At 37.1% G+C, this 17,160-nt stretch overlaps 2 protein-coding genes across 2 annotated transcripts in view; both read right to left on the reverse strand.

Annotated features, from left to right (window-relative positions):
* The window catches only part of LOC134793521 (pre-rRNA-processing protein TSR1 homolog), a 561,986-nt gene that overhangs the window by 132,014 nt on the left and 412,812 nt on the right, over positions 1-17,160 (reverse strand). The window lies entirely within an intron of this gene.
* The window catches only part of LOC134793565 (protein spaetzle 5), a 37,871-nt gene continuing 28,568 nt past the window's right edge, over positions 7,858-17,160 (reverse strand). The window contains exons 3-8 of the mRNA XM_063765176.1: positions 12,738-12,883; positions 11,396-11,601; positions 10,607-10,880; positions 9,808-9,966; positions 9,031-9,204; positions 7,858-8,271 (exon numbers count right to left, since the gene is read on the reverse strand). Coding sequence (XP_063621246.1) covers positions 8,097-8,271; positions 9,031-9,204; positions 9,808-9,966; positions 10,607-10,880; positions 11,396-11,601; positions 12,738-12,883 — 1,134 coding nt within the window. The 3' untranslated portion in view covers positions 7,858-8,096. The remainder of the gene's footprint in view (positions 8,272-9,030; positions 9,205-9,807; positions 9,967-10,606; positions 10,881-11,395; positions 11,602-12,737; positions 12,884-17,160) is intronic.

Genomic DNA, 17,160 nt, shown 5'->3' on the forward strand with positions numbered 1-17,160 from the left:
GTGTTCCATTATACGTCTATTGGCTTCATAATAGTTCATTCGTGCTTCCTTAAAAAGTCAGCGTAATAAAAGCTGCTTAGCGGTAAACACGTTCAGCGATAAGCTGTATTATGTGCCACATGTGTTCCATTATACGTCTATTGGCTTCATATTAGTTCACTCGTGCTCCCTTAAAAGTCAGTGTAATAAAAGCTGCTTAGCGGTAAACATGTTAAGCGACAAGCTGTATTATGTGCCACATGTGTTCCATTATACGTCTATTAGCTTCATAATAGTTCACTTGTGTTCCCTTAATAAGTCAACGTAATAAAAGTCCACAATTACCTCCTTATACAGCACATGGCGTAATTTTATCCACTAAACAGACCTTATAACGGTTAAAGCATTTGATAACCCTTAAAGCTGTATAGGGTCGTAGCAAATATACCTTTATATCACTCTTTGCGTATTAATGGTAGTTTTCAGAGCCGTAATGCAGCTTTTAATCAGCCCTAAGCTATATAAATATCACTGAGATCTATTATACAGCTGTAGGACCACGAGTGTGCTCTTATAAGTGTCTTAATACGCACAGAGCGTTAGATAGAACTAAAAGTGAGTAGTTATAGAGCTATCTGTGCTACTTGGGCCCGGACCGGTATGGGATATGTGGTTTCAGTTAAATATCTTGAGATTTTGATATGTTATAGATTTCAGAGTCCTAAACAAAATTCTCTAGGGGTGCTACCACTGTTTCCGAGCCCCTTTCAGAGATTCGACTGATTTTGTACTAGATAACAAAGTAATAGTACTTTAAAGTTGAATATACGTTTGAAGTTGACATTGCAGTCATTTTATCTTTCTTTAAATGGCCAGCTTATCGCAATATAGGTTCAATCTAATGTCAATTGTTTAAATAAATAGTTGGGAATTGAATCTTATTAAAGTAATACTTTGTTATCTAGTACAAAATCAGTCGAAACTCTGAAAGGGACTCGGAAACAGTGGTAGCACCCATAGAGACTTTTGTTCAGGACGCTGAAATCTATAACATTTCAAAATCTCAAGATATTTAACTGCAACCACATATTCCATACTTTAGGTCCAGTTTATAATGATACTCCTTCAATAAAGTCACTATGTTCTATTGAAGTCGGTGCAAAGATAGCTTAGACGGACTCTATAAGACTCCGAATAAATGCTAGGATTGCTAGGTATCCGAAATAAGCTTCCCTCTTCGGCGCGCTCCTTAGGGTTTTTTTTAATAATTTGCTTAAAATTGAAACTGAGCCTACCACAGCACGCACACGCTAATAGTATAAGTATATAGCTGATTTTGCTCACATCCGCATTTATAATATTTATCACCGACGTGAAAAATCAATCATAAAATTCGTACCTACAGTACCAAATACTAGAAAGTGAGTAATATTTGCGACTTGCGACTGACCAACGCACCCCCGAACGATGACTCACGAGAATTTCACCCGCTCTACTGTGTCATTTCATTTCCTCGCTCGCTGTTGAACTCATCACCGCGCCATCTGTTGGTAGCCACATTAATTACATTTTTTATGTACGCTACTGCTACAATTATACACGATAATTAATAGTAACCCTATTATGATTAATTATACATTCATGCTGCGTAAGTTTACGCTCTACTTTAATATATTGTGAATACTGAAGCTATATTGTGAATACTGAAGCTATAATCTAAAATAAAACATTGTTGGAAAAATACGCAATGCCTAATAGCAAATGATAGAACTCAAGTGACTGAACTCAAGTGATTATTATTTTAAACTTCTAACTTCTATGAAATTATTTATTTATTGTTCAGAAGATTACGTCGTATAAATAACACTTGCACTGCGTGTGCTACCTATCAAAACCGTTGCAGACTTACCTTGGTCTAACTCTACGTACATTCATAATTTATAAAATAAACCTATTCAACTATTGTTTTATTATTATTATTTACAGAACATGCAGCATTACGCTACATTTTAAAATAAGATTGCAACGTGCAGACCTTTCTTGCAACGCGGAGCGCCAATTTCATTGCTACAAAAGTGCGTAATATCGATTACCGGCTCCCTTACCCCATCTTCCGTCTCTTTCTTCTTCGACGCACACTCACAAATATCAAACGCAAAACGTCATAACTGTGAACGCAGCGGTAAGCGGCGACTTTACGCGGGAAAATTACGCGCCATTTTGTCGGTTCCTTACGTCACTTACGTCATTTTTTCGCGCCATGCGCTTCCCCCGTCGCGGTAGTCATGACAACCGATCTGTCACACGCACAGAACATAAAATGCAAGCATTGATTTTTTCCCTTCCTCTTTTACTTTTATGCGTAGCGACGTTTTACTTGAACTTTTGTAAGCGCGAGTTTTAGCAGTGGTTTTGATAATTTATGGAAAGCATTTTCGCCGCAATTTGCTTTTTCTAAGGCTTTTTCTGATGGTTATGGAAAGAGGTCAGATTAAAATAGCTGCGATTTTCTAATGGGAACTCTGAGAAGATAATGTTAAGGATTTATTGACGTCTTGAAATCACGTTTTCAAAAGAAGCATTGAAAAAGCCTAAAAAAATCCAGTCTATTCATAAAACTTCAAAGAGCCATTGAATCGGGAAATACAGAACATGTTTACAGCTTAAGGGAAAATTTGTTAAGGTAGGCTCAGCCCCAAGGGTGCGCCAAGGGTTCCAGCCCCAGATGTGCCCCTCTCGTTAACTCTATAGACGGAAAATATGTTGTCTTGAGGCCCCGGGATACCTATCTAAATTATTTATGAGGTGGCTGATGGGTCAATTCGAATTTGATTTGTTTTCAATATTTTACAATCCTTTTATTTTAATGAATGTCTGTTGGTGTTTTGTTTTCTTTTATTAGTAGCATTAATAAATGACAATCTCGGTAGGTACCTAATTACACATTTTATGATAGCAGGCTAGGATCGCGAATTTTATGTCCAACCCATGGTACGGTCGAGTTCACAACTTCACAAACATTGTCAGTCTCTTAGAGTCGTGTAAATATATTTTTGGAACATTGACTTGTAAAAATGTTTCTGAACTCGACTGTACACAAAAAAGAGATAAGTACCATAGTGTAGTAGTTAATTAATAGATTGTCTTCGTTATAGTCTGTATCTTTAGGTATTTAAATAAAAGTAAACAAAGTCTACCCTGAAATGGCTCCTTAAACCAGTTGAGGGTAGATGAAACCATTACACGATCAAATAATGTAAGTAGGTTAAATAATACAGTAAAATTATACATTTAGCGTTTGCGTCAAATCCGGTAGTTCTGATTTTTTGCAGACTTATTTATGATGTTAATCCAATGAATAATCCAAGTTGGTGACCTCGAGCGCCGAACGCAACTTTGTCATAAATCGAAAAACCTGCGAAAATTTCGGTTTTGTTTAGTTTTGGGCGATTGTAACCCTAAAGGACTAGTTTTTGATAGTACCTTCCTTAGACGTTTTTAAAGAAGACTATAAATTTGCTACAATACGAGATTAGAACTGTCTCTGTAGATTGAATAGTTTCCGAGATAAAGACTTTCAAAATTTAGATTTTTTTGAAATTGAGCTCGTAAGCTAAGTGAGTGCAGTGAGTATGCACTTTTGACTCAGGCGATGCCGCTTGGCATGATTGTTCCTACGGTCAAACAAAGCTGATTTGGCGCGGTAGCCACGATATCGTACCGTTCCTACCCCCCAAAAAGGGAGGGGAAAGGGTCGGATCCCCAGGTCCAATCTAAGCTATATTTCTACAATACAACAACAGGTGGGTGGATTTCATCACAAAAAATTTCACCATACAAAAAAATATTTTTTTTTAATGTTTAATTTAACACGATTCTAGCTGGGTAAAGTAATAGGGGGCTGTATATTGAGGATATTAATGGAATTTATACAATCATTTGTGGCTTATATTTGAAGTTATCGCTTTCGGAAAATAAAAACGCAAGATGGTGATGACAATCATGGTATGGTAATGACTCTTTTATAGACGGTAATGACACTGCATGTACGGTAATGACGATTTGGGAACTAATTTATATATGTATTAGAAAAACAAAAACTTTTTTTAATTGTAAGGCTTTAGAACTTTAATAAACATTACAAATAACATGTTTTTGAAGATAAGACTAGCTACATAAATTATTTTTAGAAAATTATAATTCAAAATACATTTTATTCATATAAATAAATATATAACAAGTATTTTTATTGTATAATTTTAAATAATTTATATTCCGAAATAGGCAATTTATGTATTATTTATTTTTTTGGGTTTTTTCAATGTTAAATCATATTAACAATATTGTACTCTTATTATCAGTTTAAACCCGCATCTTCTTTTATCTACTGCATAACTTGGTATTTATATCATATTATAAAATTGCTGGCTTACCAGTGAGCTTAATTTTTATGATATATTACTTTTTTTGATAATTTGATTCATTGCATAAGTTTGTATTTTTGTTGTTTTATAAATTAACTTTAAAAATAGCTATAATGATTTAAATCCATATATATGTTGTTTAATAGCTAAACATAAATATATAATCAGTGTTTTATAAGTTGCAAGACCCCTACTTGTAATGCATGTCATAAATTACAAAATGTTAGGTATTGGGTCCGGTGACTACCCAATGGTATAATTATTAATTGCTGTAATTATATACATCAATTAATATAATATTATCAAAAAACATAAGGCCATCACGATAGTGAGCCAGTACTGTAGCCTATGGTCGCTTAAAACTTAATATATGTTGCTTGTTTAAATACTTTGTTTTAACACGACTAACATGCAATTACAGACTCTAAGTTGCACGATTTACATTATTAGATAATAAAAAATAAACATTTGTATGTTCTAAGTTCTAAGTGACCTAAATTTTGCCTACTTCAGTCAAAATGTTATTTAAAAACTAACCATCCTCTAGTGTGAAAGAAATAGTCATGTCTTCTTCTACATTTATTCTACATTTATAAGGTAGACATTATATAGTGTTAGAAGACATAGAGAACGTTTTTCAAACATACAGCTTAATTTCATAATGAATTATAGCAAAATAACTAGAAAAGTTTCAGAGAATCGTCATCACCATACACATGAAATCATCACCGGTCGTCATATTTTCCCGGTGATGATGGGTATGGTGTTGACGATTTGAGAGTTTCTTGTTTTTATTTCTAGAATACGAATAATAGTAGTTAATGTCTATGCTACACAATAAACTTCATGTAGTTTGCCATTCATTTCAATAATTATTTCTAATATATCATTTGTAACTTTTTTAAACCAAAGCATAACGGTGATGATGCTCTGTTGTGACAAACTACGTTTTACAAATTTGTTCGTAATATTTCTCACGATTCAATCATGTGACTTTATAGTGAAATCATTTTTGGCATTCTATATTAAAGTGAAAAATAGGGCAAGGACCTTTAGCGGTATTTCGTTGTTCATACACGGAGATAAGCTCACATTGACATTACCATGACGGTGTTGACGAATATTCGTGACAAAATTTTAAATATTTTTAAATGTACTTTCTCGGTGAAGGAATTATTGCATATTTTTTCATGTGTTAAACAACAACATGGAAAAGATATAAGTAAAACAAAAATCGCAATCGTACAATAGGTATGCTATAATTTTCACTGCAAACAAAAAGGTTCAGATTTTTCCGGTAGACGGTGATGACTTTAGACACATAAAACATTTTATATAAAAAAAACTATTAAGTTATTGGAGATGGTAATTGAAGGAACATGAAGATAATAGTTCTTAAAAATATATAAAAAAGTTGCAACTTGCACAACCTACTAGTTTTTTTTATAAAGACCGAACCATAAGTTTTCGCAGGATTTTGAAATCCACCCAGGTACAATTAAGGATGCGCATCTTTCGTATCGTAATTTTGTTTAAATATTAATGCGATATGAATGCACTAGTGTGACTATTGATTCACTTTATATTAGGTACCAACTTGAGTTGAGTTAAATGAAACAATCTCGTTTGTATTTTGTATCGGGATTTATTTGAAGAAATGAAATAAATGTACAAAAGTCAAAGAGATCCTAAGTCTAAACCCATCTAAAAAAATACATTTACCTAATTAACGTTAAATGTAACGCTAGGTAAATAAATCACTCATCGTAATATATTAGTACTGTCCATAAGCCTTAACAAAGCTAACTACAAGCAGAGGCAAGCCTTACCTCTGAGCTACATGAAAAATAGATAATAATAGGGATACCAGTTTCATCGGAACCTTTACCTTTCGACCCCTTCCTCATACAAACCTAGTCCCCCGTCAAGCCATCATCACCATGGTCTGTGTAAAAATGTTTTCTATAATGTTAATATCCAGAGAGGAATACGGAATAGGGAATACGTTTCTAACTCCTAAGACTTGAACATATTACAATGATTTTAAATGGGTTACTCACATGACTAAACCCTCGACATGTTTCGATCCAAATTTCATGTCGAGCGTTTATCCTATTATCATTTTAATAGGGAATGCGTTTGTATGAAAAAGCGATCGTCCATTTTACTCTTAAATGCTTCTTAGCCTTTCTTATCTCCAAATAAATTCGTATTTCGGATATCGTTAGCTAAATCGTATACCTGTTTAACATTAATGTGCACATTGTTATTCACCAATCTTTAATAAATAATAACTTATTTATAACTTAGCCTTATAATTTCTTAATATTGTTAATAGATAGGTACCGTAATCCCTCAAGCAACAAGAGAAGTATAAAATAATACTATTACTTTTACATAATTATTTCATTGACTATGTAAAGGATATCCAATGATACATATTTGTCTTTGAAGCATTTTTAGATCCGCTATTACACTATGAAAATACCAAGTAACTTAAAACACGTCACAAATTAAGCTCATTTAATTTACATGTAAGCTAAATATTTACAAACACTTGACTTAACCACTTAACTTATTAATACTTGGTTAATATCGTAATTAAGCATTTAAAATTATAATACTTGTCTTTAGGACAAAAGTGATAAACACACTTAATAAACTTATCGAAGATAATATTTTATAGAATTTTGTGTCGACATTAACACAATAAATAGTAAATAGGTAAAGTTAGACGAAGAAGTCTGCAACGATTTTGATAGGACACGCAGTGCAAGTGTCATTTATACGTCATAATTTCATAGAAGTTTGAAGTATAAATAAACACTTGCACTGCGTGTGCTATCAAATCGTTGCAGACTTTTCTTGGTTTAACTCTACGAGTTATATACCTCGTAGGCTGAGAAAATAATAACTTAAATATAGTCCCAGATTTTTAGGTTTTAACTTTTTTACTTGTTTTCTAGGTTTGTAACGACCGCAATGTATTTTTTTTTGTTTAAGTGGATTCCATGGCCATTCGAACGCCGAGCATGGCGTTAGACATAAAAATATAAATTTTCAATACCAAGCAGAAAACGATAATACCTACATTGACAAGCACAGCCGGTGTTAGAAACATAAATAAACGTCCCTCTAAAAATGAACCGAAGACCGAAAACGACACATGATGAAAAACCAAAAATCTAGAAAAAAGGTAAACAATCTTGACGTGTCTTTTTAGTGAAAAACACTTTAAAAAAAAAAGGTCACGGCAAATATGTAACAACTATGAATCATTTATATGACTGTTTTAATTTTTTTGCTTTCATAAGTAAAAAGCGTTTTTCAATAAAAATACACGTCAAGATCGCGTAGTCTTTTTCTAATGCTAAAAAAACGAACTAAGTATAAGTTGTGTTGTTGTGGTAAGGTTCGTAGAATAGTAACGCCATCTAGGCAGAAACCTTATAAAGAAGAACTTTCAAATTAAAACATAACTTAAATCTATGTTTTACGAAATGTCATGACTTGATATTTTAATCGTCATAATAATTATTATTTAATTCGCATTAAAATTGTGTAAATTCATACTTAACATACTTGGCAGTGAATGTTATCAAAATGCTTTTAACTTTGATTTGCGCGCCACCTAGTGTCGAGTAGTCGCAACAAAATATTACGTTGTAATAAACTATCCGAATTAAATTGGTTTTAAGTGTTGTTGGCTATTATAGAACACTGACAACAACTAGGTATCCAAAAAACATCCGTGTATAAGCTCTGACCACTGGACTCCAGAGCCACTAGTCGTTTTTGTATGTATTTCTGCTCGCAACGGGAACTGTAACCGACGGGCACGGAACACAAGTTGCTGCATTGACTTGACCTGTAAAACAATAAATAATAAAATAAATGATTATTGCATAGAATTTAAACAATTTAAAGTTTTATAATTCTAATATTTATAACACTCCTAATTAATGTGGTCACAAATTTCGCTTGATGCCACTACTCCATCATAGAGGGCGCTATTAATGACCCATATTAATTGTTTCTCTTGTACCCAACAGGTGGCACTGTTAATTATTGTAGTCGACTAGGTTACTACCTATTTTAAGATCTTAATTTTATTTAAACGATAAGAAGTAACCGATATTTCAGTATTATTTTAATAAAACATTTATTGTAAGTCGCTTGCAAATGGGATTAAGATGGGATGGATGCTGTTTTCGACAGATTTTGTTTAGTTAGACCAAGTTAGACAGGCTCAAGATTAGTTTTACTTTATAATTCCGTCTAAGGGTTGTATTCCACCTGGCCAATTTCTTTATCTAATGTCATTGCGAACCGAAAAAGTGTGGAGCGCAACAATAAAAATTATATTTTCATAAGAAATTTACATTTATGATGACGCTTGCATACTTTACCGCAGTTAGCTTAGAAGGACTATTCGACTTCACTCAAGTGCATATCTCAGGGCGCACCAGCTGCATCATGTTTCACGGTGACGACGTAGCGCCAGCTGCCCTTGATGTTGAGCGCAGCGCGTGATGTGATGATGTGATGAACTACATACTTGGCACAGCTCCTGGATTCGAATGAACATTCCTTTGTCTCTGGATTGTACACAGCCTACAATACTTACGTGCATATCTCAGCGCGCACCAGCTGCGTCATGTTGTTGGGCATGTTGACGACGTAGCGCCAGCTACCCTTGTTGTTGAGCGCGGCGCGCGGCGTAATGAAGTCGGTGCGCACGCGGCACAGCTCCTCGGTGCCGGGCGCCTGCCGTCGAGGACGCTCCGCGGATGTCTCTGCGCTGGAAGTTTACATGTAGATTAGATGCTTGGCGAGCGAGTACGGAAATGGGAATTCTAGAAGGTGTACCTACTACACCGTCGTGGACGGACGGTGGATGCTTGTAAAAGACGTTACAAACTGCAGACTTTTCCCCAAATGCTCTTTCGTTTAGTCTATCATCAAGAGTATACAGGCAGTCAGACTTAATTGACCTCATCACTCATCAGCCCCATAACCTATCACACGTCACAGAGTTCTGACATAGTAAACGCATCAAGTGAAGTAGTAAGTATCTAACGCAGGCAGCGCTGACGACTCTTCAGGATATGAGGATCGACGCTGCCAGGATTGCGTTTTTTCTAGTTAGACTTACTTGGCGAGTCCCAAGGCTATCCTCAGCGCCTCTACGCCCGTGAGCTGCCTTTACTCGGACGCCCGGACGCTCGGCTCGGACGGATGGACGGACCAGCTCTACGTTGCACCTAAATTCACCCAATAGTAGACAGTTGACTGGTGGTGACCTTACCTGGCCAGCCCAAAGTGCTCAGACGCCCGCACTAGGTCCGCGTTGCACCCTTACAGGCATACTACATAGTAGACAGTCAACTATTCTTAACCTTACCTGGCTAGCCCCAGAGCTATCCTCAATGCCTCGGCGCCCGTGAGCTGCCTCTGCTCAGACGCCCGCACCAGTTCCGCGTTTCGCCGCCGTCGGTGCCTCGTCGAGCGCGTCGGGAACGTCACGGAGCGTTGTACGGTTACTTCAGAGCGGGATGGATATCTGAATGGAATTTAGTTTTGAATTATAAGATTACCTATCTTTTTTACAACATTTTTGAGAATAACATAACATCCATGTGTGACAAATATCTTTCTCCTTCTGTGGCTACAGTCAATATAGTGCGAGATGGACAAGCGCGCAAAAGAAAAGTCGCAACCAATAAATATGTAGATTCCGTTATAATGAAAATTCTAGGTTGGTAATTAAAACCGTAATACTAATACACATCAGATATGATAATGATAATGTTTGTAGTTTTATTTATATTTACAGCAAATGGAACAGACACCTGAAGCTTATAGCTATAGATCAAATTAATTGAAAACACTTAGAAAGAAAGAGGTTTTAAAAGCTAATCAATGTAATAACAGTTTTGAATGATTCACGGTTAGTTTCACTAGACTTATATCGACCGGGATATGAACCGTGATTACCTTTTGTATTGTTTTCGAGCTCCCGATATTTCGACGCAGTTACATGCATCTTGTTCACGGGTCCGCTATCATCAGTTACCCGTGAACAAGATGCATGTAACTGCGTCAAAATATCGGGAGCTCGAAAACAATACAAAAGGTAATCACGGTTCATATCCCGGTCGATATAAGTCTAATAAATAATGTAATATATAATTATGACTTACTTCCACCACTCATTAGGATTATACTGGGTAACTCCACTCGCCGCTTGTCTAAACCAATCCGCGGTATCATACTGACTAAAGGGCGTGTTGTAGAAGTTCTGATTGTATACGTTCGGCCGGTTGATTTTGTTCTCGTAGTCGAAACTGGGGGCCCAGTAGTTGGGGTTCTGGTACCCAAACTTGGAGAAGTTTGACGCTTGGAAGGCGTTGATGTTGTAGGGCGTAGGGTCCACGGGAGATGGTGGCTGGAGAGGAGTCTTTTGGGAGAATATTTCTGAAAAAAAGTTATACCAATGGATGTCATAATGTTAGTTATTGTCGTTATTGAGCTTACTGTCGGAACGGACTAGGTCGGTTGGTGTATAAAAATAAAAGAGAATCTAAGAACTATCTACAGCATATATAAAGACAAATAAGCACTTCGAAAGACATATAGAACATACCATTATAATTTGTACTACTACTAAATAATACTACAACTATGCTAATTATAAAGTGATTGTTAACAGTTGACTATCCTTTAAAATATACAGGGTGGCCAAAAAATAAGTGCATTCCCGTTGCCAGGGAGGTTATGAGAAAAAAAAATTTGTCTGTTTCATACATTTTGGCAGGTCCATTTTCTATGGGAAGGTAATTTATTTTTGTCGCGATTTTGGGGTTGGTCCCATAGTAACATTTAATCAGTATAATCCCAAAGCCTCCCCGGCAACGGGAATGCACTTATTTTTTGGCCACCGTGTATAAAGAAAAGAGAATACTAAAATACAACATATCCAAGATTCTCACCATGATTGAACCTGGAATGGAACTTCGTGTTGTAGTTTTTTGGCTCATTGACGATGGAGATCTGGTCGACATTGGGTAGCGAGTTAGGGCCGTAGCCGTACCCGTGGTCCACCTTCTTGTTGGAGTTGAAGTCGTCCCGCGTCTCGTCTGAGAGCAGCGTCGATATATCGTACTGTCCCGCTTCGATTAGCCGGCGGATTATTTGTCTGGAAAAATATGTATAAGTTATTTTGAGCGCAGGATTTGATCTTGTTACACTGCTAACTGACAACTGGAAAGTCTCACACATGCCGGACAGTCACCTGCAATAACATGTTACTCTTCGAAGGCCGCAAAAATATGTGACACGCTCATATGGCTCTACAAATAAGATCGTGTCAGATATTTTTGCGGCCTTCGTTGTGTAACATATTATTGCAGGTGACTGGACATGTTTCTAACAAACTTCCAACGATGTTAGAGAAATTGATCCTGGGCACAAAACTCGCAAAGTACAGATGTTCACCATTACTAATGCGATGAACAGATTAAGTCATGCAATCCACTCAAAAATACCTGCTTTCAAAACTCGGGCTACAGGGAATTCAAGGAAAGTTATGCAACACTTCTGCGCCAAATACAAGTTAGCTCGGCTAAGAGCTAAAGATAGCAATAGTATAGTTTGGCCCGTAGAGGAAGCTGTAACCGCGGCCGCGCGGTAGAACCTGGCTATCATACTTACTCAGGGTAAGGGTCAGGGTGTACGCAGTAGGTGAGGCCCGGCTGCGCGCATGGTGGCGCCCGTCCAGGGGGGAGCAGGCTCGAAGCAGTTAACGCAGTTCTGTCCTAGTAGGAAGCTGTAACTGTCAGGGTGTCAGACCATGGCTATCATACTTACTCAGGGTAAGGGTCTGGGTGTACGCAGTAGGTGAGGCCTGGCTGCGCGCATGGTGGCGCTCGTCCAGGGAGAGCAGGCTCGAAGGAGTTGGCGCAGTTCTGTCCGTAGGGGCAGCTGTAACTGTCAGGGTGTCAGACCATGGCTATCATACTTACTCAGGGTAAGGGTCTGGGTGTACGCAGTAGGTGAGGCCCGGCTGCGCGCATGGTGGCGCCCGTCCAGGGGGAGCAGGCTCGAAGGAGTTGGCGCAGTTCTGTCCGTAGGGGCAGCTGTAACTGTCGGGGTGTCAGATCATGATTATCATACTTACTCCGGGTAAGGGTCTGGGTGTACGCAGTAGGTGAGGCCCGGCTGCGCGCATGGTGGCGCCCGTCCAGGGGGAGCAGGCTCGAAGGAGTTGGCGCAGTTCTGTCCGTAGGGGCAGCTGTAACTGTCAGGGTGTCAGACCATGGCTATCATACTTACTCAGGGTAAGGGTCTGGGTGTACGCAGTAGGTGAGGCCCGGCTGCGCGCATGGTGGCGCTCGTCCAGGGGGAGCAGGCTCGAAGGAGTTGGCGCAGTTCTGTCCGTAGGGGCAGCTGTAACCATCGCCGCGGGAGAGCCAGGCTATCTGGAAACAATAGTTATTTGTTATAGTTAATAAAAAGGTTTACAAACTGCTTGTAAAGAGTAGTAGATGGTTTGGCCTATAAATACGCAACGTAAATAATAAATGTAATACAAAGTTTCAGAATATAAAGAGATATCAAAGGAATATGTTTAATTAACCTATATATGTGGTACCTACAACTATTCACGTATGCGAAATTTGCGTATTAAGAAGAAGAAGAAATTGTTTTAAGATCGTTAGAACAACAGCAAGCAGTCAAAGCCTCTTACAATGCCACATGTGGACTAAACTATATAAAACTATATAGTTACTATATGAAATTCTAGCTGTAAAGGTGGCCACTGACGAGCCTTCCAACAGTCCAAATAGCGTGGCTGCAATCCAAAATCGGTCAGTGAATGTCAAAAACGTACAATGTTTAATATTAGGATGCCGTCCATTTGGATGAATCCATTGTAACGGCATCCATTTGGAAGGCTCGTCAGTGGCCTGCTTTAGCTTACTTACCTATACATGTTTTATAAGACTGTTTGTTTCTAAATAAGTAAAATAAAATAATAATAATAAACTAAGGCAGGCAAACATGAGCGTCCCATTTAATTAATGAAAAGTAAGTAACCTTTCATTTAACCTTGTCGCATAAGATCTTGACACGAAACAGTAATAGTATCTCCTTCACACATGATCCGAACTATTGTCACTCTGTCCCGATCTATCTGCCCTCGATCCGTAATCACCTGATGGCTAATGTGTCAATTATGCCAGCATTGTGACAGAAGGTTGGTTGTTGAGGCGTTGACATTTCAATAATTGAGTGTTAAGATCTAAAGCTGTATACAATGAACTCGCACGCAGATGTATTTAGGTTTAGATGGGGGCAGCAACCATGGCCCGAAGTGTTATTAGTATAGTGTCACTTGCCATTAATTTAATTATCTGTTATAATCGTAATCCTCAGTTCCACTTTGCTTCAAGATCTAGTTGTGTGAGACAGTACTTGTACTTCGCCAGGTACCGTGAAATGGGGTGAGTAGGGTTCGCGGGGAGAGTTGGGTTATGAATGGGGAGAGAAGGAATGAAAGGGGGGTGAGATGGGATTTTAAGGCTACTGCTACAAAAATAATGTATTCCAATTTAAAATAGAGCTATAGTAAAACTCATAATAATAAAAAATCAATCCAACAATCTTCCAAAATCACCTTTGTATGAAAACCCAACTCACGGGGTGAGGTGGGATTTCCTGTTTATCGTCAAAGTTATGAAATGGAACTACCCAAAATAAAATAAAAACTAAAATACAAACGTCCGGAACACTTATTCAGATTTCAGATTTCAGATTATATATACACCATTCAGTTTGCATATCTAAAAATAAAATGTTATCGAGGTTTGAATGCCAGTATTGCACCTACTCACCCCATTTTACGGTACTAATTTTGTATTTAAATGTTTCAACGTTCAAACAAATATATAGTTTTTAAAATTTTACTTATTCATATCCTGGGTATATCCAGTCCAATAAAAGGGCGAAGATTTTTATTTTGGAAATTATACCTAAATGAAAGTTAAACAAAGAAAGTGTTAGTTAAACAAAGACAGAATTACCGCCTACATAAAATGTAGTCAGACTGCGGTTATATTACCTACCACAAATCCATATAAAATTATTATGTATACAAGTTGGTAGAGAAGGATTATTATAGGCAACCGCAAAGAAATCTTCGGAGAACGGGCACTAATATATGTATGTTGTATAAACACCTAATTTAAACAGTTGTTGCAATATTTAAGAAGTAACATTTAATCCGAAATATCCATTAGCATGTTATTTATGTTTCTAGGAAATCAAGTCATATGACGCGTCGTGAGCTGTTATCTGAACTCGTTAAACACTTCAGTGTTTTCCCAGGTGAAAACTAGACGCAGTTAAGCAAATACTCTTCCTCGGGGTTTTCCTTGCGTATCGCAAGACGCTAACACCCACTGTTTACATATACAAGTATTAGCATAGTTATTCTGCACACGGGGGATCACTTTCAACTGTGTGACCAGAATGATTGAAACAGATAACGGTTTAGTAGTAAGCAAGAGTTTTATTGAACAGTCACTCAGAGAAGCATTATGGATTTGTAGATATTATGTGATATAATACAATTACAATATCTGGAAGATAAAACTCTATAATGCGCTTTTTCCCAGGCCTCTGCCTGGGAAAAATAATCTCCTTATCTCTATAAGACCTAGGTAGATCGATTTTTCGCCCCCGAAAACCCAATCAAATTAGCAAATTTCATCGCGATCGTTAGAGCCGTATCCGAGATCCCTGAAATATATAAATAAATAAATATATATACAAGACTTGCTCGTTTAAAGGTATAAGATTATAAAAGGTAAAATGTCCTGGGTAAAAAAGACTGGTATTGTTAGTATATAGCCATGCAAGAAAAAAGAGTCAATTTTGCATTGTTTGTATTTGTATTGTATTTATTTATTTGCTGAATATGGGTTTACAAAGGTGTACAATAACATATTAATTAGTTCAACCATACCCTGCTTGGTGTAGCATGCAAAATTTAAAGTATAGTTTGAAAAGTTAAAGAAATAAAAAAAACTCTAATCCGATTGAAAATGAATTTAATAAGTTTTATAGGTAGGCACGGTCCTACCTATAAAACTGATTAAATTCATTTAGCCTTAAGTGTGAGGCTTAGGCAAATTTGGGAGCGACCAACATAGGAGTCAAAATGTAAGTAAACCGAATTCAGTGGGCCTACCGCGAACCACGTTCGAAGTGTTGCCTCTCTATCGCATTTGTAAATTCGTACGTAAGTGTGACAGGGAAGCAACACGTCGAACGTGATTCGCGGTAGGCCATCTGATTTAACCGTAAGACTGACCCTATAAGACTTACAGGTATATTTTTTTATCAAGCTCGTAAACTGATTAACAACAACTCAGTACCTACATACCTAATATGTAACTATATGAATTCAAGAGTAGGTAGACACAACTATAAGCGTAAGATAATAATAGTATATAGGTATCTAAAATGTTATTTCTATATGCAAAATTTAAAAAAACAAAGAACAATAACATTACGAAACTTAGAAAGCTTGCTAAAGGCAGAGTTTGGTAAAAAATAGGAAGAATGCTCATTACGAGACCTAGATCTGAATCGGAAGTATGAGATGTTGTCGCAAGGTGACATAACTTTATTGCGTCGACATCGCAATTATATGGGAACTTAATTGTATGGTTAACTTAATGACGAGTTTTTCGTTTCTTGTTTAAGTAAATAAGCGAAGATCGCCTAATAGCCCTATACCTATGAACTGTAACTCCAGTGTCACCAAAAACGTAAGATATCTTTGTTAACTCTAGCAACAGAGTCTCTATTACACTATTCTACAGAGTAATTAGAAGTGGTCTATTAATATTATGTCAGAGGATTTTCTGGAAATTACTGAGTTGGAATAAATAAAACAGTAAGTAATTATAAATAAAATGTGGTTCTTCGACGATATTTTAATAATACTGCTAACGAAAGCGTAATTCGTCACAGTTACAGAGAAATTGAAATGTCAATGCCACTGTAATACCAATGAATCAGACTCAAATTTTGAAGGGACCTAGAACAGTCGAAACTAACGTGCACAGCTGGTGACACATCTGTCAGAGAATTCGAAAGAGCCATGGCTATAAGCACTAAACTAGTTAGTCATAAACATACCATTGTACCTATATGCTGACCCAAAGTTTTGTATGTAATTATTTGTAATATTAAAGGACTTACGCTAGACCGAGCCGGGGCCGGGCCGGAACTCCCGGTGCTTCGTTTTCTATGGAAAGCACCACGTGATCACCGATCAGCCGTCATAGAAAAAGTCGTCATCGCGAACGCCTCGGCCCGGGCCCGGACCGGTCTAGCGCGAGTCACACTTAAATCTACATAAACTTAGAAATATTATAATTAATAGAAGCGTATTTGCGTAAGTATTGTTTGTGCAGTCAGAGCTCCCGAATTAATTAATTAGCCGTGAAAAAATAATCAGCTCTTTTTGGGATTAGGAAGGTACCTTTTTGATTCATACAAATACACATACAATTGTGTACCTACCTGGGTAGTTCTTTCTAATTTATACGTGCTTCAGCTAGGTAAGTACTTGGTTTTTTAAAGTAGGTACTTTTTTATCACTACTAGTGACATTAAGCATGCCTGTAACCGTGATATGATTACAAATCACTGTATTGTAGTACATAAAATTAGATGTTATAGT

The sequence above is a fragment of the Cydia splendana genome, chromosome 9, assembly GCF_910591565.1.
Source record: "Cydia splendana chromosome 9, ilCydSple1.2, whole genome shotgun sequence".
NCBI classification, from domain to species: Eukaryota; Metazoa; Arthropoda; class Insecta; order Lepidoptera; family Tortricidae; genus Cydia; species Cydia splendana.